The 21,418-nt window shown below is 37.9% G+C and overlaps 1 protein-coding gene and 2 long non-coding RNA genes across 13 annotated transcripts; all 3 read right to left on the minus strand.

Annotated features, from left to right (window-relative positions):
• Nucleotides 1-2,066: 2,066 nt before the first annotated feature.
• On the minus strand, nucleotides 2,067-4,409 carry LOC149391540 (putative 12-oxophytodienoate reductase 11). The gene is made up of 5 exons (XM_089621364.1): nucleotides 4,188-4,409; nucleotides 3,944-4,084; nucleotides 3,451-3,581; nucleotides 3,169-3,345; nucleotides 2,067-2,857 (listed from the first exon to the last, which is right to left on the minus strand). The coding sequence occupies exons 1-5, from the start codon at nucleotides 4,265-4,267 to the stop codon at nucleotides 2,262-2,264; spliced, it is 1,125 nt and encodes a 374-aa protein (XP_089477490.1). The 5' UTR covers nucleotides 4,268-4,409; the 3' UTR covers nucleotides 2,067-2,261.
• A 3,256-nt stretch (nucleotides 4,410-7,665) lies between these two features.
• On the minus strand, nucleotides 7,666-13,495 carry LOC149391541 (uncharacterized). 11 transcript variants are annotated; one of them, XR_016300366.1, is made up of 10 exons: nucleotides 12,819-13,495; nucleotides 12,656-12,733; nucleotides 12,388-12,554; nucleotides 12,046-12,280; nucleotides 11,821-11,956; nucleotides 11,492-11,606; nucleotides 10,719-10,838; nucleotides 10,561-10,622; nucleotides 9,527-10,245; nucleotides 7,666-9,366 (listed from the first exon to the last, which is right to left on the minus strand). It is a non-coding gene; the product is annotated as an uncharacterized LOC149391541 (long non-coding RNA). The 11 variants fall into 11 exon arrangements; XR_016300364.1 differs by having other exon boundaries at nucleotides 11,787-11,956; XR_016300361.1 differs by having other exon boundaries at nucleotides 11,766-11,956.
• A 1,390-nt stretch (nucleotides 13,496-14,885) lies between these two features.
• On the minus strand, nucleotides 14,886-16,816 carry LOC149391542 (uncharacterized). Its single transcript, XR_016300369.1, has 6 exons — nucleotides 16,037-16,816; nucleotides 15,835-15,942; nucleotides 15,452-15,721; nucleotides 15,228-15,352; nucleotides 15,040-15,148; nucleotides 14,886-14,939 (listed from the first exon to the last, which is right to left on the minus strand). It is a non-coding gene; the product is annotated as an uncharacterized LOC149391542 (long non-coding RNA).
• Between the last annotated feature and the right edge of the window lie 4,602 nt (nucleotides 16,817-21,418).

The following is a 21,418-nucleotide window of genomic DNA, read 5'->3' on the forward strand; positions in this document are numbered from 1 at the left end:
TGAATTCTTTCCATTACATTTCCATCTCATTCCATCCAACCAAACATACCCTATATCCTTGACACTATCCTTATTCTTGTAGTTTACCCATAAGGAGAAAAAAAAAAGTAAAAAAAAAAACAAATATGTCCAAAATTCAAAAAAAGAAAATAGTTGGGGGTAAAGCTGTCTATTGGACGGGGCCGCCCATTGGATAACCGGACCGGCCCTCTTTTTTAGAGGTTTTGGGTCAATCCAATCCTTTTCGGAAAAGGGTCGGGCCGAACCGGGCTTCATGAAGGGCTTAGATTGGGCTTAGGGTATAGGCCCTCAAGCCCTGCTTGACCCGAGCCTTCAAAAAGCCTCGGGCCCGACCCGGACCCTAATTAGGCTCGGTTCGGACCCAATCATTTTTAAATAAAATAAATATTTTATCTTTTTTCAAAATTATGTTTTTATGTACAAAAGTAGTTTTGACACATAAATTTATTTTATATCAATGATATAAATATTTTTTACTCACATTTTTGTTGTTTTGATTAAAATTATATTTTTTAAACTTTAAAAATATTTGTATATTATTTTTTATGTTTATATTTTGAGTTTTTTTTGCAGAACTTAGACCATTTTCAAGCCCGGACCCAGATCCGACCCTCGGCCGCGAGGGTCGATAACTTGGTCTTGAGTTTGGCTTAAGGTCTATTCCTTAAGCTCGGCTTGGCCCTCAAATAAATTTTTTTGGATCAAGGTCAGGCTCGGAGCTCTTTCGAGCTTGAAAAAATAGACCGGTCCGACCCGGCTCTTTGGACAGTTTTAGTTGGGGACTATACTCGATTTTAAGCTTTGACAACTTTACTTCCCTTTATCCTCAATTGAAAGCCCACTTCTTATCAAAAGTTAAATCGATTATAATTTTATATTTTTCTACTTTTTATTCTTCCGAGTCTTCAAACCTTTCATATTGAATAAACAATTTAACTTCTTTACTAATTCAAAACTTATTTTTAAGTGTGCAGAAAAACCGTGAAACAAGAGACCATGCTATTAGGTCTGATTTTAAATGATCTACAATTTCACTTGTCTGATTTGGTTCGGTTGTCCGATCCGTTTTAAAATTTTAAAATGTGGATTAAATCAGATCGGACCAGTAAATATAAAAAAATACAAAAAAACCCAAATCAGCTTTGGAAGGTATTCCGATGGGTCCCTGTTATCTCATTTTAGTTGATGTACATGTGCACCATGATAGTATTCTTTTTATTTTTTTTACTTTTAATCATTTGGGAATACATGTTTCATATCCATTTATGGTAGTTTTGATGCAAATTTGAAAATTAGTTTAAAATGAGTTTGAATAGAATAGGGATATTGACAGTAATAATACCATCTCAATGTGAGTTATCAGATATAACCCAAAACCAAAAAATTGACACATATAGTACCTAGACCATTATGTAAAGACTATTATACCCTCATAATTCTTTTAAACACATCCCCAACCCATTCCTGGTTTTTCATCTTCTTTGTTCTAAAAAAAAAACGGTTTGCTCCCTCTCTTCATCTTCATCCCTCTTTCTTTTTCTCGCTCAACCCACGATTTCGGCCATCCCCAACCCATTTCCCGGTTCTTCATCTTCTAACAGTGCTCCCATAATGAGATGGTGGATGATAGCTAATCTATCTCCAATCCAAGACAAAATGCAAAACAAACAAACAGTTGTAAATCGGGAAAAAAAAAAAAAAAAAAAAAAAAAAAAAAAAAAACGGAGGTCGACTATGGTACGACAATAGTAGTCCATTTTAAACGGTTAACAGTTCAAAACGGTTAAAATTTTGACCGATAAACCGTGGTTTTTAGAACGGTTAACCAATTAATTGTTAGTTTCAATATTTTATTTTCTTACAATTGGTAAACCATGAAATAACCGGTTAAAAGTAATCGGCTGTTAGTTTTTACAAAAAAAAAAGGTTAAAATGTAAATTAATTGACCGGTTAAATACCCACCTATAGCCACAAGAACTACCACCACGACAAGTAAAGGAAAAAGACTCGAGGTGTACTTCGAATGAGAGACGAGACTGCCTTATGTAGCGAAGCCAAAAACCATTTTCTTTTTCAACACCACTAAGGTGCACTGATATTTGGATGTTACAAACCGTTTAAGCTTTCAAACGCTCCATTAAGGATCAGACATTTTAGCATATAAGAGACATTATAACAATTTAGATATATATGAATCAATACAGAACTATGAATCATCAATTATGCTACAAAATACTTCTTAGACGGACTGCTCAAGAAACGGATAATCAGTGTAACCAACAATAGGGTCAGAGATATAAAACGTGTCTCTGTTGTACTTGTTCAGAGGAGCTCCGAGCTCGATCCTCTTCGGCAAATCCGGATTCGCCAAAAACTGACGGCCAAAAGCCACGAGATCCGCTCGATCCTCGGCCACGGCTGCGTTCCCGTCTTCTCCGCTGCCATAACCCCCGGCCACGATGAAAGTTCCGTCGAAAGCCTTTCTCATGGGTACTAAGCTATAAGGCGTAGCACAAGCTTCCCCGACAGTTTTCATCCTCGGCTCGACTGCGTGGCAGTACAGGAGCCCGAACTTGTTCAAAGCGTTGACCATGTGAAGCCCAAGTGCTTTGGGGTTTGAGTCGCCCGATTCCATGTAGTTTGCAAAGGGAGAGAGTCTTATTCCGACTCTGTCACTTCCTATTTCGTTGGATACGGCTTCGACCACTTCGAGGGCAAAACGGCAACGGTTTTCTAAGGAGCCGCCATATTCGTCGGTGCGGTCGTTGACTTGGTCTTTCATGAACTGATCGATAAGATAGCCGTGCGCCCCGTGGATCTCGACTCCGTCAAAACCTATACAAACAAAATCATAATGAGAAGTGTGTCAATATGGTAATAATAGAAGGAATGAGACGAGATGATCTCGATTCCTCTTTTGGCTCACTCATTTTGGGCCTTAATTTTTTGTTCCAGTTAGGGCTTTAATAAAATGTTCGGATTCGTAATCTTTGGTATCGAAATCAACTTGCACGCAAGGCCTTAAAAATATTGTGTTTTGTTCATGTTTTTGAGGAAGTGATAGACTAATTTCGTTGTGCAATTCCTTGGATAGACAGAGTACACACATATTAAGAGTCAAAGCTGGTATGAAAATAAGATTTTACCCGCTTCAATCGCGTTTCTCGCGGCGACTCTAAAATCATTCACGATTTGTGGAATCTCGTCTGTTCTGAGTCGCCTCGGAGGTGTGAACTCTGCAACATCGATGCCGTTGGCTCGAATTTGAGGAGTAATAAATTTATCGGTAGAAGATATCGGAGCTTGGCCATTTGGCTGGAACCCTGTTCACACAACAATACAATACAACTGCTAAATGATCAACATGAACAGTTCTTCTCTACACACAACAAGACAATAAATAAAATTAAAAAAAACAGTAAACTTGCCTGAATTCGAAACGCGACCGACGTGCCAAATTTGGCAGAAGAAGATTCCTCCTTTGGCATGGACGGCATCGACGATGGGCTTCCATGCCTCCACTTGCTCTTTAGTCCATATTCCAGGTGTGTCCGGGTACCTAATTAAATATCCAAATTATTAAAAATTAAGAAAATTGAATACAAAATCAAGCACAAATTTAATGTGGAAAACCAAAGACCAAAGAAAAAAAAATAACACCACTGCATAGCAGGTATTTAACGATATCGAAAAACAGGTTACAATTCGTAAGTACATAAAACGCCAAAAAGCCAAGTAACTAAATCATAAGAAGAAAATCGAAAACTATACGGTGAACTAAGCCACGAAAGAAAGAAAAAAAAATCAGAATTATCGCAGCGCGAGATTTACAGGCATGACCAAACCCATTCGGGACACCAGACTTAAACACAATAACAAATCAGATTTAAATGAAACTATGGAATGGGTTGGGATTATTACCCTTGAGCAGTGTCTGAAACTCCGGTGGCTTCGGATATGAGAAGACCGCTTTTGGTGGTTCTCTGAGAGTAATACAACACCGCGTGTGGCTGAGGGACATTGCCGTACGACCTCTGTCTCGTCAACGGTGCCAAAACGACCCTGAAAATGTTTTGACGAACGACAATCAGTTTAATTCCTGAATACATTCATAGAAATGAAAAAAAACAAAAAAAACCAGTTAGGCGGAGAGAAAGAATGTGACCTGTGAGAAAGATTGAACTTTCCCATCTTGTAGGGAGTGAGAAGAGTTGCATTGTTGGTGGGGGTTTGTAAAGCATCCATTGGGTCTCTCTAAACTTTGATTTTCAGCTGAATAGCGATTAGCAAATTGATGAATGAACAAAGACACAATTAGGGTATTTATAGAACAACAAACAAGATGGGGTCTTGTGGGTCGCACAACAACGAACTGTGGAGGAGAGAGAGGGTGTAATAAGCAGTGAATCTTAATAATTCGGTTTTTATGACGTATTTGAATACGTGAATGGGTTTGAGTTTGACTTTTCGTCATGAGTTGAATATTTATCAAACACAGTGGTATTTAATGGCTGCGTTTTGCTTACTTAATTATTATTTAACTTGAAATTGCAAAATAGCCACCGTTTTAGATAATTATTATTTATTAGCTACACAACATTATTTCCTATAAGATATAGACTGAATTACCCTTTAATTTAAATTTCGTCCAGCGCATTAATTCATAATGAAAAAACGAAAATAAAGATAAAAAATTAATGATGCGATTAACAAGGCATATTTAATGGTACACGTAACCAATTACACAATTTAAAAAAGAAAACCAAAACATATAAGCCATTCAACACATTAAAATCGCAAAAAAAAACTCTTGGAAAAGAAAAAGGCCACGTATCAATGATAATTAACAATAATTAATTCTGAACAAAACCATAAAAATATTGACGAAAAGAGATAAACAAACGCTTATTAACAAAAATTAACGATTATTTACTATGAAGAACATATAATCTTGAGACCAGTACGTTATTAACGATTATTATTGATTATTAACTGTTATATATTACTAATTATTACTGCGAAAATTTGAAGAAAAACATAAAAATGAAACGTGTCCTTTGTATAACGGTTTTTTTTTTAAGTTTATTTTGAAATCATAAAATCCAGATCCTATAATTAAGGAATTTAAAGAATAATGATATTTTTTTAATACGAAAATCAATTTTATTAATTAACTAATAAGGATATATTCGGTACAAAATAAGTGGTTTCACTCGCCACATCATCAATTTGGCTAATTATCAATTATTAACTAAACGTTGGTTATAATAAATTTAATATGTTTTAAGTGGTTTAGTTGTTAACGATTCTCTACTTAATAAAGCCTACTTTTAGCTTTTTCTAAAAATTTAACCATTTTAAATTTAGTAAAAATAGTTTTTAATAAAAATTAAAAACTATTTTTACAAAAAATAGAAGAAAATTGAAAAGTTATTACGTAGTTTTTGTTAAAAATAAAATCTAAAAACGTTTTTTATTAAGCAAAGCTATGTCAAACATAGTCAATATCTCCATCCTTTTGCTTTTGGACAATAATTTACCTTTAATAAATTATAACACTCTAAAATAAATCGAGAAATTGCATCAACTACCACCGTTTGATAATTTTTTTTTTTTTTTTTTTTAGTTTTCTAAGTAATTAGGCCACCTATAACATTAGGTTTGGGATCTAACCTATGTTTAGAGATTTTTAGTGAAATAGCCAAACATATTAGATGGCAAAATATTTTTTACTTTTTTGTCCTTCAATAATGAAAGTAGTTTTTTAAAATCACGTTTATTTTTTTTCTTTTTTTTTTTGTGCAATTAAATTCCTATTTTGTAGAAGGTAGTTACCAAATATTTGAATCCACGTTTTCTCTCTCTTCCACCTCTCTCTCTCTCTCTCTCTCTCTCTCTCTCTCTCTCTCTCTCTCTCTCTCTCTCTCCACAAAATAGATCTGGTTTTTTTTAACCACGTTATCTTTCTTTCCTCTTCCACGTTCTCCTCTCCCGCCGAGCCTTCGACCGAGCCCTCCGAGCCCTCCCCGTGACCCAGCACGACCGAGTTTGGGGACCCTATCTCGCCCTGGTCTCCCTCCCCGGAGTACCTTCCGACACGTCTCTGCGAGTCCTCGGCGATACCTCATGTTTGACCCGACCCACGTCGAGGATTTCATCGAGTTTCTGCTCTCGGCGGGGCTGTTCCAGGAGGCGCCGGAGTCCTCAACGACGACGGGTTCTCGTCCGTGAAAGGGAAGACGAGGCACCGGCTCTGGCTCGAGCTCAGCGATTTGCTGACGAAGTGCGCCGAAGAGATCTCGAGGCTTGACGTGGACACGATCATCCGCGGCGGGATCAAGAAGTTCACCGACGAGGTACAGATGATTTATTTACAATTATTTTCATTTATTTCCATTCAAATTACTTAAATGTGGAGAATGAGATAATTTCCAGTAATTTACGTTTATTATCTGTGTTGACAGGTTCCCAACAGTAACATCAGTCTTGGTGAGCCGTTCTAGATTAGCGCGCCGCGTGATTAATGATATCTTTGATAAAATATTTTGTTGAGATTTGTTAGAGGTTAAAGGCTACGTATAACAATTTTGAAATTGTCTGTTATTTTATATTGTTATTGCCTATTATTTAATATAATTATATTCATTATTTCCATTTGATTAAGTAAAAAGGCAAATTAGTCTATTAATTATTGACACCTAAGCACGTTGGCTATTTCCCTAAAAGTTATGAAACATAGGTTAAAAACAAAATCTATAGTTTCAAATTGGCTATTTTGCTACAGTTCTTTTTTTTTTTTTTTTTTTTTCAATTTTTCACCAAAAGCTTAATTTGGTCAAAAATACTAGTAAACCACTTGTACAAATACAATTTTACCATCAACATAATGTCAACAATTGACATCTATTGTTGACAACTGTGAGTTTTGAGTTCTCGATTTGTTGACATATATGTCAACAATCGACATCAATTGTTGATGGTAAAAATTGTATTTGTACAAATCCCTTAGTAGTATATTTTTTTTGTCAAATTAAGTTTTTGGTAGAAAATTAGAAAAAACTTATCAAATAGTGGTAGTTGAGACAACTTCTCTTATATATATAAAAAAAATTATATACTCAATTATAAACTATAGATATTAATTTCGATTTTGTAACAATGTCAAAATTTAAAACTATCCAGTTAGATTTATTAAATCTATCCCGCTGATTTTATTAACTATTAATTTGTAATTTTTCCCAAACAATTCTCGATCATTAACTGTCAAATTTTTTATTCGGTTATATAACTATAGAACCCATTTTTATAGGGTTATTAATTAGTTGATTTTTATATGTACAGATTTTGACAATTTTATATTATGTTTTACTCACTTTTGCAAAAACTCTGCTCAACTTTTCGCTAGATATGTCATGTAGCATAACATAAAATGGTAAAGCTAAACAACCAGTACTCTATACATCTAGAGATTCAATCATAAAGAACCCAGTAAAAAAATCAAAGAGATACAATCATTAAGAACCAAAAAAAAAAAAAAAAAAAAAAAAAACTAAGAGATTCAATCATAGAAAACCGTAAAAATCTAAGAGATTCAATCACAAACTAAGTAAAAGAAACAGCAACGAACTGCAAGGAAGCCAAAAGACATAATATAGATAAGCGATTTGATACTTGACCTCCACAAAGACCGAGAATAAAAACTTTACTCTTAAAACGATCTATAATCCAAGCATGGTGGTGACGGTAATCAAGCGAATCTCCCAAAAACGAATATGTTTGCCATGCGCAGAAACAAATAGTTCTCACATCAGAATTTGCCGTTCAGAGATTATACCCAACCTCGCATCTAGAAAATGACTATTCGAGACAACCAGGGATCCAAATATCATAGCCAAAGTACAAGCAAGTATTGTAACTCAGCCAATGCATATTAGTACTCACCAAAAAGAAGCGTCGACCAATGATTCATTCAAATCATGTATAACCAAAAAAGAAACCCGACCTCTGGAAAATATGCATCTGTTTATGGGCCAGAACAACTCAGCTACAACCATTAAAGCTAAAATATAGGGAAAAAAACAGCTAGTACCAGCTGCTAAAATAAACAAAACTATCCAGAGGTTAGAAGCGAAATACACCATCCCAAAATATAAACAATCAAACAAGAATATAAGTCCCTTGATGTCAATACATGGTCCAAAAATATAAGAACCCAAACACATGACATAAGCCCTTTGGAGAACTGATACCATAGTGACTCGTCAGAGGGAAGAATTCGTACAGAAAAACTGAGAACCAAAAATCCCTGAAGATATTGCGACCAAAAAAATTCCAACCACTGATCAATTCCAATCTTACTAATCCAAGCATGTTGTGACGGTAATCTAGCGGACTGCCCAAAAAGGAGTATAGTTTGCCATGCGCAGAAACAAATAGTTTTCTCATATCAGAATTCGCCAATCGCAGATTATACACATGGAAAATCACAAAACAACTATTCGAGACAACCAGGGGTACAAGTAAGAACGGTGACTCGGGCAAAGAAATTAGTACTCACCAAAAAGAAGCATCATTCAAATCCCTTGTACTGCAACCAAAAAAATTCCAACCACTGTTCAATTCCAACCTTACTAATCCAAGCATGTTGTGACGGTAATCTAGCGGACTACCCAAAAACGGGTATAGTTTGCCATGCGCAGAAACAAATAGTTTTCTCATATCAGAATTCGACAATCACAGATTATACACATGGCAAATCACAAATTATACCCATCCTCGCACCCAGAAAACGACTATTCGAGACAACCAAGGGTACAGGTAAGAACGGTAACTCAGCCAACGAAATTAGTACTCACCAAAAAGAAGCATCAACCAATGACTCATTCAAATCCCTTATAACTAAAAAAGAAGCCCGGCCTCTGGAAGAAACGTTTTTGTTTATAGACCAGAACATCCCAGCCTTCACCATTAAACCTAAAATATAGGGGAAAAAAAGCAGCTAGTACTCACTGCTAAATTATCAAGAGAGATGAATTTAACATAAGCAAATAATCCATCCCGGTCAATGCATGGTCCCAAAATATAAGCAACCAAAAACATTGCATAAGCCCGTTGGAGTACTAATACCATAGTGACTTGCCAGAGGGAGAAATCCGTACAGAAAAACTTGGAAGAAAAAATCCGTAAGAAGCCCATAGAAACAAATCAGCTCGGCTTGCTATAAACTGACTCAGACCATCTTGAAAGAAGAGATAAAGGCAAGCCAATATACCATCCAGACAGAAAATCAACCGACCATAAAAATAGTAAAATTCAAATGCATTGGGTTTGTGTCTTGACCATATCTGCAAAAGAGTAATAACACAAGAATTGAAATTAAAAGCACACAAGACATCACTCAGCTAATAAAGTAGTTATCTTACTTTAAGGTTTTGATGCCATAGAAAAACAGTGGCTAATACTGATACAAAGCCCTGGAAGCTAAAAACATCATAGAATACTTACTTTAAAGAAGTAGAGATAGAGAGACCTTGGGGTATTAGAACCAACAGTTTTCCTTCCCGCAATATCTTCTTTCCATCCTCAGTTTTCATTCTTAATCAATCACGAATGCTGATAACAATGTATCTATTTTGAGCACAACTAGTTACTGTGAGAAGCAATATATTGGATTATGGCAACGAAATAACCTCAACATAGAGGTAAAATAGCAAAGCACGTGAAGAAATTAATTCTTCGAGGCATAAGAGAAATGATTATGTACCATTCACGTCTTGCTCAAAATAAAACTAGAAAAACACATCACAGTTGAGTTCTATTATCCAGTGCAACAATACCATTTGAAAAGAAGAACTAAAGAACCAGAGATCGGCTACGACTGACACAGATCAAAACGCTTCAACTAAAAAGAGGCAGCAAAATATAAAAGTAAAATTGGCAACAAAATCACTTCAAAGTATAAGTATCAAAGCACAATAAGAAACTGAGTCATCAAGGCATAAGAGAAATGATACTGTAGTCATCATGGCACATGAAGTAACTGGAAACACATCAATTTTAAGTTTATTCGGTGCTACATTAACACTCGTAAATAAATAAATAAAAGAACCAGAGATCGATTATGACCAACACATACCAAAGCGCTCCGACTAAAAAGAGCCAATACAAAATAAATATGAATCGAGCTAGACGGAGGTTCAGATTGTTGACCACACAACACACACCTACAGAGACACAGGGTTATGTTTTACGGTGTACAAAGAACGCTAAAGATAAAGGTGTCAGGGGTTAGCTATGTTATCATGACTTTACATAATGTCTGGTTATTTAACTTTCCTTTTCTACGAATATGAAGCACAACTTTCTATCACCCCTGATCCCATTAATGATTTTTTTTTCTTATATGGGTTATGCCTATGCTTTGATATAACTTCATATATATATATAGACTTTTAATTTGTCCCATAGGCAGAGGCGATCGCAACAGATTTGTGTTCTACAGATTTGCTTCGGCTAAATCAAAAGGGAAAAATACCAACCTATTCTGACCTTTTGAAAATTGAGTGAAGTGATCCTCCCAACGCCATTGAAATCCCGAGTCCTAAAGGAGTGAGACAGAACTAATAAATCTCTGAAAGCTTGAAGATATATTGGCCTGCAAAAGCTGACAAGAACAGTTTTCAGATGAGAATCCAACCTGCTTTGCACTGAATCTCCCATTCCGGACAGGTTTCTTGTCACGAGAGAATTGCTCTATCACATCTTCACGCCCACCATGATGAATTAACAATGCAAATTTGAATCCATAAGCTAGTATCTACATGAAATATTCCACAAAGACTAGAGATTGTTTAGAAAACCAAGACATAGTGACAATTGTATAATACCGTGTATTTATTTGGCATAATGACAATAGTAATAGTAAGATTCATTCAGATGTTAGCAAGAGGCCAACGGGCTATAAAGCCTAGGCCTTACAGTACAAATTTTGAACCATGCTATATCTAACACATTTACCCGTATGTTTGTAAATTCCATGATACATACACATTGAGATATTTAATCAAATATTTATAAAGAATTACTTTCTTTTTATTTCTGAAGTTAGTACAGGAAAAATCTCAGAAGGAATTTCCGGCCCCAAAACAAATTACAGTTATTTTTGTTTGAAATGAGAAGTGAAAACTGCTTAGTTTGCGAACTCCTTTTGTGAGATGAAGCATAATACTTTCAAACAAAAATAATTGCATATGTAAAACTCAGTGCTTTACATAGTTTCCATCTCTTATCTTAATAATGCAACAAATTAAACAAGCAGATTAAGAAGATGAGTGCCTAAACAAAGACAATAAAACAGAGTTAAGAGAAGAATACACGTCTTCCCCTTCCACTTCGTGTGATAAACACATAGAAGCATACATGGCTATTAAACGAGCAGATTTCAAACACATAGATATACAAAAAAATTACCTCAAAAGCTGAATGAGATTCCTCATCACGCTCTGTCCTTGGATAGTGCTCCTAACCGACGAGGAGGTTGGTCTGGTCAAACTGGACCTTCGTGTTCAAAAGACCAATCCATGATCTACAAAGAGCATAGTCGAAAAGACCTTCTGATTATATTTGAATTTTGAGAGAGGTTATAAAATCCACCAACATGAAAAAACGTGTCGATAACATTATGTCCCTCAATGAACAACTATTCCTATCATTGTGTTTCGAAATTCTTATAAAGGGTATATACTTCTTTTCTTTTGCAGGTCACCTCTCTCTAGGTAATAAGTTGACTGACATTGTACCGTGAAACACAGGTTTCAAAGTTTCATAAATCATCAAAGGCACAGAAATCTCCTTGTAGTTCTTAACAAAGGATCGATAGGTATTCTCCAACTGGTCTGGTACGGGATTGTCCAGAACTCGAAGCCATAATTTCACCTGTAACAGAAAAAAAAAAAAAAAAAAAACCCACACTAAACAAACATAAATTCTCACATCAGTTATGAGATTATGATAGTTTCACACACCTTTTTGCAGGTCACGACTCCCAGAAATGCTCTCGACTAGGTCTCTCGAACCATGAAATGTATTCCTTCCTACAGGATATATACCTTCGCAGCAAAAAAAGTGGGGAGCTTTGAATAAGAAAAAGCTTGGATCCAAAGCCCCAAGTCCTTCTTCATGTCTGGGATGTTCAGAAAAGTGCCCAGCTAGACTGGGATGTTCAGCAAAGTGTCCAGCTAGTCTAATTCAATGTTGCATCTAGCGTAAAATAAAATAAAAAAAATAAAAAATTAGAACATGGTCAATTACATACGATAATAGATACACTGATCAGAAATCGGATAATCATTGTCTTATATACTAACCTGAGAGTCATTCCGGAAAAAAATGAGGTTCTTGAGAGCATTGGTGATGTTGATTCCAGGGTATCATGACCGAAACGAACAAACTTCTACGAGTAGTCAACTCTGGAGGCCGACCACCTCTTCGATGACGCGCTCCAACTATGTGCAATGGGAGGTCAAGTTTGGCCCTTCCTTGAGGCAATTGGTAAAGGCAACTACTAAGCAATTCATAACAACACCGCTTGTAGAAACCAACAATAAATAAAAAGAAGAAATTATTCAGATATACCGTGATCTTCTTAAGTGTTGAAAGCTCCATGTCCCTCAGATTCAATTTCTTTTATGAGATCGCCTCAGAGGAACCGCCCTATTCTTCATGTATAGATCAATCAAACAACAACCCAAAATGGGATCAAAGAAACTAGCAGACTTATCATTCTTTCGATACATACACAGTTGAAAAAAACAGCTGAATCTTGAAATGGAGTCTATCTCAATCCGGCCATCCTAATAAAAAGGCATTGATCTCACACGCCATAGAGTACGAGCCGGATGAATCAAATTCTTCTCCCAAAGCCTGTGTAAAGATTTCGGGTTAGAAACAATTACACAAAAAGGAAAAAAAAAAAAGAAGAAGAAGAAAAAGTTACTCCCTGTTCACAAAATTCTTTGTTCGATGATGTCTATGCTTCTTATATGTCAACATTGTATTATTCTTCCCTTTCTACTCATCGTCCTTTCATACAAATACTGAAAGGCATCGATAAGATTACAGAGACAGCATCCTTGTGGGTCGCGACAGCAGGGAATGACCCTGCACAAGGTATGTATATTATTATATTGTCAGATACTAGTCAACAGGCACCAGTCAACAATCTGGCCGGGATTCCTCTCCGGAGCCAACTCTCCGCCCCTTCTGACTTCCGGCTTCACTCTCCGACCAATCTAATCTAACAAAAGCTTCGCTCAATCTCTTGTACTTGGTGTTGCTTGTATTATAGTCAAAGTCAAACTAAGTGGTATCCTTTTATTTTATCGGCTTCTATTTTATTAATTTTATTTTATCTTGGGAAATAAAAGAGACTTGCTTTATTATAAAGTAAATAATCGTTGGCGAAACACGAAATGAGGTCACGCGCTTTTCCACTTGGCAACTGAATTCACTAGCTTGATGTAAGCCTTGCTAAAGTCTTCAAAGAACAAATTTTGGGCATACTTTGTGATCCATCTGCATTGAGAAACTCTACTTCAGTTAAAACTTCCTTCAACTAGGGGAAAGAAGAAGAAAATAATGTACATGTACATTAGCTATGTCATTGCAACATTTTTTTTTTTTTTTTTCCTAATTGAAAAACTTACCCAAGACAACAACGTATTAATGATTAACTAAAAATTTCGGGTAAAAATTAACCTAAACTAACCAATAAAAAAATGATTATAAATATGTATAAAAGAAGTTTCTTTAACACGGTTGAAATTACATACCAACCAATATTTAGTTAATAATTAGAAATTAACTATTATTATTAACTAAATTGTCACGTCATCAAATTAGCTAATTACTATTTATTAACTATATGTTGGCTAAAATACAATTTACAAGTTCCATATGGCTTAGTTGGTTATAATTTAAGTGCACTCTCATCTTTAGGTGTAGTATAAAAAAGTAGGGAAATAAGTTTATCATTAACAACTTCCTAGTAAAAAAAAACTGATTTTTTTTATGATCCTTTAATTCACGAAAAATGACCTTAAGCATTCTTCATCATCAGCAATTGCCCAATCCGATGGAAGCCCAACAATACTCGTCATACCTGCGAACAAAACCCAAAATTCAAATGGTTTTTTTACCCGTCATACCTGAGAACAGTCCCAGCCCCGCCGAAGTGGTCCGGCCGATTCTTGGCCCGCACGCACTGCGGCCAAGACTCGGTGGAAGGTTCGCGTGCCTCACCGCCGACTGCGGCTCCGGCGACACTGGTGGAGTTCACGCTAAACAGCGTGGAGGGGCTGGACTTCTTCGACGTGAGCCTGGTGGACAGGTTCAACCTCCCAGTCGTGGTGGTGCCACGTGGCGGGGCGGGGCGTGGAGGCCCACGGGGTGCCTGGTGGACCTGAACGGTTTGTGCCCGGCGGGGCTCAGGGGCGCGTGGCATGCCGCAGCGCGTGCGAGGTTTTGCTGCGGCGAGGCATATTCGCTGGAGACTTGCGGGCCGTCGGAGTATTCGCTGTATTTCAAGCGGGCCGTCGGAGTATCCTTGTGGGTCGCGACAGCAGGGAATGACCCGTCTGGATAGATTTTAATTTGATCTCAGCACAACTAGTCTCTGAACTATTCTAGCATGTTTGTGACATCTTGGTTATTGATATATTTCTACGAAATTCAACACCTGAACAACTTTATAAGTTTTTTACACATTTGTTGTTCTCTGATCAACTATGTCAATATCAACTAATGTCACTCACAAACATAATCATTCATTTTTTTTACATGAAATTCTTCGAAATCAGCTTGATCCCACATGTCCTTTGTCTTCATTACTTAGTCCATAGCAGTGTCCAATCAAATTCAGCTTTGAAAACCAAACAAACATCAAGCTTATTAAGTTTTAGTGTAAATTAACAAACTTTACTCTAGAGATAGAGATCATGGCAATATATATTTCTACGTACCTGTCGAAGCTTCGCAAAAGCCACTGCAAGTAATGCAATCATCGTCGGAATCAGCCTTGAGGAACGCAAACGCGTCGTGCTCTGTCAGCGAAGCTCTGCGTAGTAGATACTGAAAACAAAAAACACAATGAATACTAGAAACATTTTATAGAGAGAAATAAAATAGAATGTAAAATAATCAAACTGACCTTAAACATGCCAAAGACTGCTTCGGTCCAAATAGTCTTAAGGAGCTTCTTATAACCGTTGGGATTGAGAAGCCAAATGAATCGACCCCGCAAACGTTCCCGCGATGGTTCCGATGACTAACCAACTTTAAAAAAAAAAGACATTTATTTCAAATAAGAACATTTTAAGAATAAATAAATAAATATGGACATCTACCAATATAAAAATGGTTTTGCGAACCAACCTTGTGGGCATCTACATCGGTGTACTGATGAGCCGTTTCGTAAGACGACATGAAGCCTTGTGACCTAAGGAACTTGTAAACATGCCAGCTTTTGCAGGGTCAAACTCCCAGAGGTGCTCTGGACTAGGTATCTCAAACCATGAAATGTGCTCCTTCCTACACAATATACCTTCGCAGCGAAAATGTGTGGAGCTTCGAATAACAAAAAGCTTGGATCCAAAGCCCCAAGTCCGTCATCCCCTGGGACGTTCAGCAAAGTGCCATGCTAGCCTAGTTCAATATCGCATCAAGCCCAAAATAAATAAATAAAATGAATTAGAACATGGTTAATTACATATGATAACAGATACACTGATAAATTGGATAATGTCTTATATGCTAACCTGGGAGTCACCCTGGAACTAATAAGGTTCTTGAGAGCATCGGGGAGAAGTCAACTATGGGAGGCCGACCACCTCTTCGATGACAATGGGAGGTCAAGTTTGCCCTTCCTTGAGGCAATCGATAAAGGTAACAGATAATACAATTCATAATAACGCAGCTTATAGAAATCAGTAAATAAGACAACATAGTGTTCACATATACCAGTAGACAAGATAGTGTTCCTCGGCTTCAATTTCTCGTATGAGGTTGCGGTCCTTCTCGATCCGACCTTCCTTACAAAGCGCGCCGATCTCATTCGCAATAGAGATGCCGAAGAAATTCTTCTTGCCAAGTCTGCTTAAAGATATCGAGTTAGTAACAAATACATAAAAGGGCAAAATAGAAAAAGAAATGCATAGAAATACTGAAAGGCATCACAAGATTCCTGAGACAGCGTCCTTCAGGAGGCGACGGCAGGGAGGGAGATCGGGCTGGTGACCCACTTCGATTCGAACTGGTTACAGAGTGTGTTTCTAAACCCTGAATCAACAAACAACATATCTACAATTAAAGACAATTTCAGAAAGAATTAGCAAAAATATAAAAAGAGGGAGGGCTCGTGATACTGAAGACGACCAAGTGGATTCGCGGCAGGGCGAGCTGGGGAGCCGAAACGAAATGAATAAGAGAAACTGAGAGCGGGTGAGGGGTTTAAGTTTTTCTTTGTAGGGTTTTTACGGAAGCGACGAAGCTGGAAGGGATAGGTCAAGGGCAGCCGACTCCTCCTGATAACCGGTAAGAGGGATTACCTCTTTTCGTTTGCAGATTACCTCTCTCCGGGTAAGAAGCTGACCTGCATTGTACTGTGAAACCACATATTTCAAAGTTTCATGAATCATCGAACGTACCAATATCTCCTTGTCGTTCTCACCAAGGGACCAATCAATACTCCGCAACTGATCCGGCACGGGATTGGTCAGAACTCAAAGCCTTATTTTCACTTGTAACCGGAAACAAAAATATATATAAAAAAAAAATAATAAAAAAAAACACCCCACATTAAACAAACAGAAATTTTCACACCAGTTCTAAGATTACGATTGTTTCACATACCTCCACAGAGAAAAAAATATGGAGCTTTGAATATAAAAAAAAAAAAAAAAAAAACTTGGATCCAAAGCCCCCAATCCTTCATGCCTGGGATGTTCAGTACAGTGCCAATTAGAAATGATAATAGATACACTGTCAAGAATAAGATATGTCTTATATACTAACCTGAGAGTCCGCCGGAAAAAGTGAGGTATTTAAAGGCATTGGCGATTTCTTATATACACTGTCATCGCCGGATCAGACGAACTTCAGCGAGCAGTCAACTGTGGGAGCCCGGCGATCTCTTCGTTGACGGACTCCAGCTCTGTGCTATGGGAGGTCAAGTTTGCCCTTCCTTGATGCAATTGGTAAAGGTAAGTAAAAAAATCAATGCATAATAATGCCGCTTGTAGAAATCAGTAAATAAAACAAGATATTGTAGAAATCGGTAAATAAAACAAGATATTGTTCACATATACCAGTGGTCTTCTTGAGTGTTGAAAGACCCATGTTCCTCGGCTTCAATTTCTTGCACAAGGTTGCCATCTTTCTCGATTCCGACCTTGCTAACAAAGAGCATCGATCTCACTCACCAGAGAGAACGAGCCGAATTACTCTCTCGTACAGCCTGTATAAGGATATCGAGTTAGAAACAAATGCACAAGAGGACTATAAAGAAAAGAAAGAAAAAAAATATACAAAACAAAATGGACATTGATCACAAATTGTTTATATCTCAACACTGTATTGTTCTCCCCTTTCTACTCTTCATCCTTTCGTACAAATACAAAAAGACATCATCCGTGACCCATGTGGAGTCGAACCAGCAACAGAGTGTGCTTCCATACCCTGGATCAGCAAACAACAACAAATTAACTATTACAAGCAATTTCAGAAAGAATTAGCAAAAAAACATACACAGAGGGACGAAACGTGATACTAGTGGATTCACGGCGGTTGAGTCGAAACGAAGCAAAACGAATATTAAAGAGACTGAGAGCGAGTGAGGGGCTTTAGGTTTGTTTCTAGGGTTTTTACGAAATCTCTCGCTCGATATCGCGAAGGCACTATTCTGAGGCATCTCCGGCAGCGGGACTTGTCTCCGCAGCCAATCTCGCTCTCCACCCGCGCTTTTAGCCCAATAACCGCCTCTGGAGCCCCGACAGAAGCTCGCCGGACGGGCTGAGATCTGGTGGTTGTGACATGAACTGGCCTCCGGACACACCGCAGATCAAGACAACCAACACCAGTCTCGGCAGAAGATTGAAGTACCCGTTATCGGCGAGCTTCTTGCTAAGGTCACGATCGGCCTTGCAATGCCAGAGACGGAATCAAGGTTTGGCGACAAGGCAGAGAGGGAAAGACTAGGAACTAACGAAACGAGTTAGAGCGGGTGAGGGGTTTTAGCTTTTCTTTCTAGGGTTTTTCCGGCACCGACGAAGCTGGAAGGAACGGGTCAAGGGACAGCCAATCTCGCTCTCCACCCGCGCTTTTAGCCCAATAACCGCCTCCGGAGAACCGGTAGAAGCTTCGCCGGACGGGTTGAGACCTGGTGGTGGTGGCACGATCTGGCCTCCGGACACACCGCAGATCGACACCAACGACGCTAGTCTCGGCAGAAGATTGAAATTCCCGTTACCGGCGAGCTTCTTGCTAAGGTCACGGCGATTCCGGGGACGGCATCGAGGTTTGGCGACGGGGCAGAGATGGAATGGCTGGGAACGAACGAGATGCGACGGTGCCGTAAAACCCTAGATCGCCATTTCACGCCGGACGGATTAAAGGAGGTGCGATCTGGAAGATCGACACCACCAACTCCAAGAGGAGTACCCGCAACCCGAACATGGCGACCTTTCGACTGGGCTCGGCGCCGACGATCGGACATACGCCACAGCCAATCTCGCTTCTCCACCCGCGCTTTTAGCCCGATTACCACCTCCGGAGAACCGATAGAAGGTCGCCGGTCGGGCTGAGATCTGGTGGTGGTGGCGCGACCTGGCCTCCGGACACACCGCAGATCGGCACCACCACTCCAGTCTCGGCAGAAGATTGAAGTACCCGATATTCGAACATTGAGGACCGGCGATATTTTTTATGAGGTCGGCGACGGCGTCGAGGTTTGGCGACGGGGCAGAGAGGGAATGGCTGGGAACGAATGAGCTGAGACGGTGAAACCCTAAATCGCAATTTACACGCCGGTGATCCCTGTTTTATATACCACCAGAAACTTGGCCTCCAATTAACTTTCCCTTTTCCTTTCCCTCTCTCCTCGCCGTTAGATTATATTTTGATCCAGCGGTTGTAATCTGTTGTTGTGATAATTGCCTTAATTACGATTCACCCCCAAGATATACACCAACGGATATAAAAACCAATAAAAACACACGGTATTATAATATTAATAATCATCAAATGACTTTTTTTCGCTTCAAGAGACCATCAAATGACTCGCCCAGCATTAATTAGCTCTCCGCGTCAAATTAATTTCCTTTTCTTTCTTCTCGCCGTTAGATCAGGTTTATGATCCAACGATGGTGTTGTGACTTTTGATCCAACGCGGGAAATTATGTTTCTATATGTCCCTTCATTGATATTTATCCATTTGGAACACAATACATTGACCATTCACATGATCCACTTATAAGATCTCATAATTAATTATCAGACACAATCGTAAACATATTAGACTTTCATTTCCCAAAATTAAGTTGTGATATTTTATAGAGTTGAAAAAATAATATACATGTATTTACGCCATCTTAATTATCAATTTCGCAAAATCCACATTGAATCTTATATTTCTTTATATGTATATCCCTCTGAAAATTTTCATACACACTATTGATATTTCAAAGTGGTATATATAATCCAATCATGTTTTTTTTATACATTTTTTAATATCTATGAGACTTTTCAACTCTATTTCTTCCATTATGTTGTATCAACGCGATGAGGGTTACTCTATTGAATTATTTGCTTGATGTACAACAATTATAATCACACCCTCTTCATGTATTTGATGAAGTAGATTATTTATTTTCCTTTAATAGTAATAGACAATGTTGTGGTTAGACTTTCAATTATTAGCAACATCTCATCCTTATTCAGCCAAAAAAAAAAAAAATTGACCCCCTTTCTCCTTTTTAAATGGGCTGGGACTGCCACTGTACGGCTGGTTGTAATTTAAAAATCAAGTCAACAAATAATGATAATCAAGTCAAACAAGTCTGTATATACAAACTCAACAAATCCTGCATTTGTTGACATAAAAAGACAACAAATCCATGATTTGTTGACATAGAAGTCAACAAATTTTAATTTATTGACATATGATAAATTATGGATTCGTTAACATACAAAAAAAATCTTTAATTTATTGACATACAATCACCAAAACGTGGATACATAAGTTGTGCTCTAATGAAAATACTCGGGCAACCACTTAAATATGACTTTCAAAAAATCCAATCCCAAAATAATCACTAAAGCCCCAAACCTAATTATACATGGAACAATTCGCACTAACCCGAGCAAAATTCACAAAAAGACCGAGACTTTCAAAAACCTCAAAGAAATCTTACAGATAAAACCAGAAGGTAGGGTCCAGCGAGAGAACAAAGGACAAAGAACAACGGCGAAAAAAGACGATAAACCGTATCGGCGAAAGGAACGTTGGCGCATCAAGCTCCGAGGAGAGTCTAGGCAGCAAAAGCTGGTCACCTTGACGAGGATGAAGAGAGTGAGGATGGTGGAGGCGCCGTGTGCGACGGTGTGGCGACATGTGAGGTAGATGAAGAGAATGGCAATGTGGTGATGGATGAAGAGGAAGTTGGGGGTGGGTGAAAAGAAAATGCTGGTGGAGGAAAAAAAAAGTCCGATGAGAGAGGGTGAGAGAGACTAAAAGCATACAAAACAAAATTCTCCAAATTTATTAACAATTTTGTCACGATTTTAATTTTGTTTGGTAAAAATCTTCCAAACTACTAACATTATTTACCAAATCTCATCTTAATAATTCACGTTTTATGACGTATTTGAATATGTGACTGGGTTTGACTAAATTTTTCTTGAGTTAAATTTGTAGCACATGTTTGGGATACTTATAATATATCCATTTGTTCTTCGTGCGGGGTGGGACAAGGATTCGCCTTTAAAGAGATTATAATACTCCATTATTGATAGTCCTTTTGTCAAGACACCATTTGTTGTCTGATCCACGATTGCTACCATGTCACTATGAAGAAATGCACATTTAAGACATGGTCTACGAAGTTTGTAGCAACTGAGGCGACTCCGATGTTGTCACGCCATATCACCAGAGCTAAAGCAAGTTCCACGCGAGTGCATGATACTCAGCCTCTATACTTGAGCAAGCCATCGCATGTTGCTTGCGTGAAATCCAAGACACCAAACAGCCACCAAAAAATACGTACAAGCTAGACTATATTTTTATTTATCAAATCCGTAGGGGAAAACGTGCTCTAATTGTCTATGCTCTATAATGTTTTTTTTATA

Source organism: Urtica dioica, chromosome 7 (assembly GCF_054948205.1).
Source record: "Urtica dioica subsp. dioica isolate 48M chromosome 7, U.dioica_male_clone48M_v1_H2, whole genome shotgun sequence".
In the NCBI taxonomy this organism is placed as follows: Eukaryota; Viridiplantae; Streptophyta; class Magnoliopsida; order Rosales; family Urticaceae; genus Urtica; species Urtica dioica.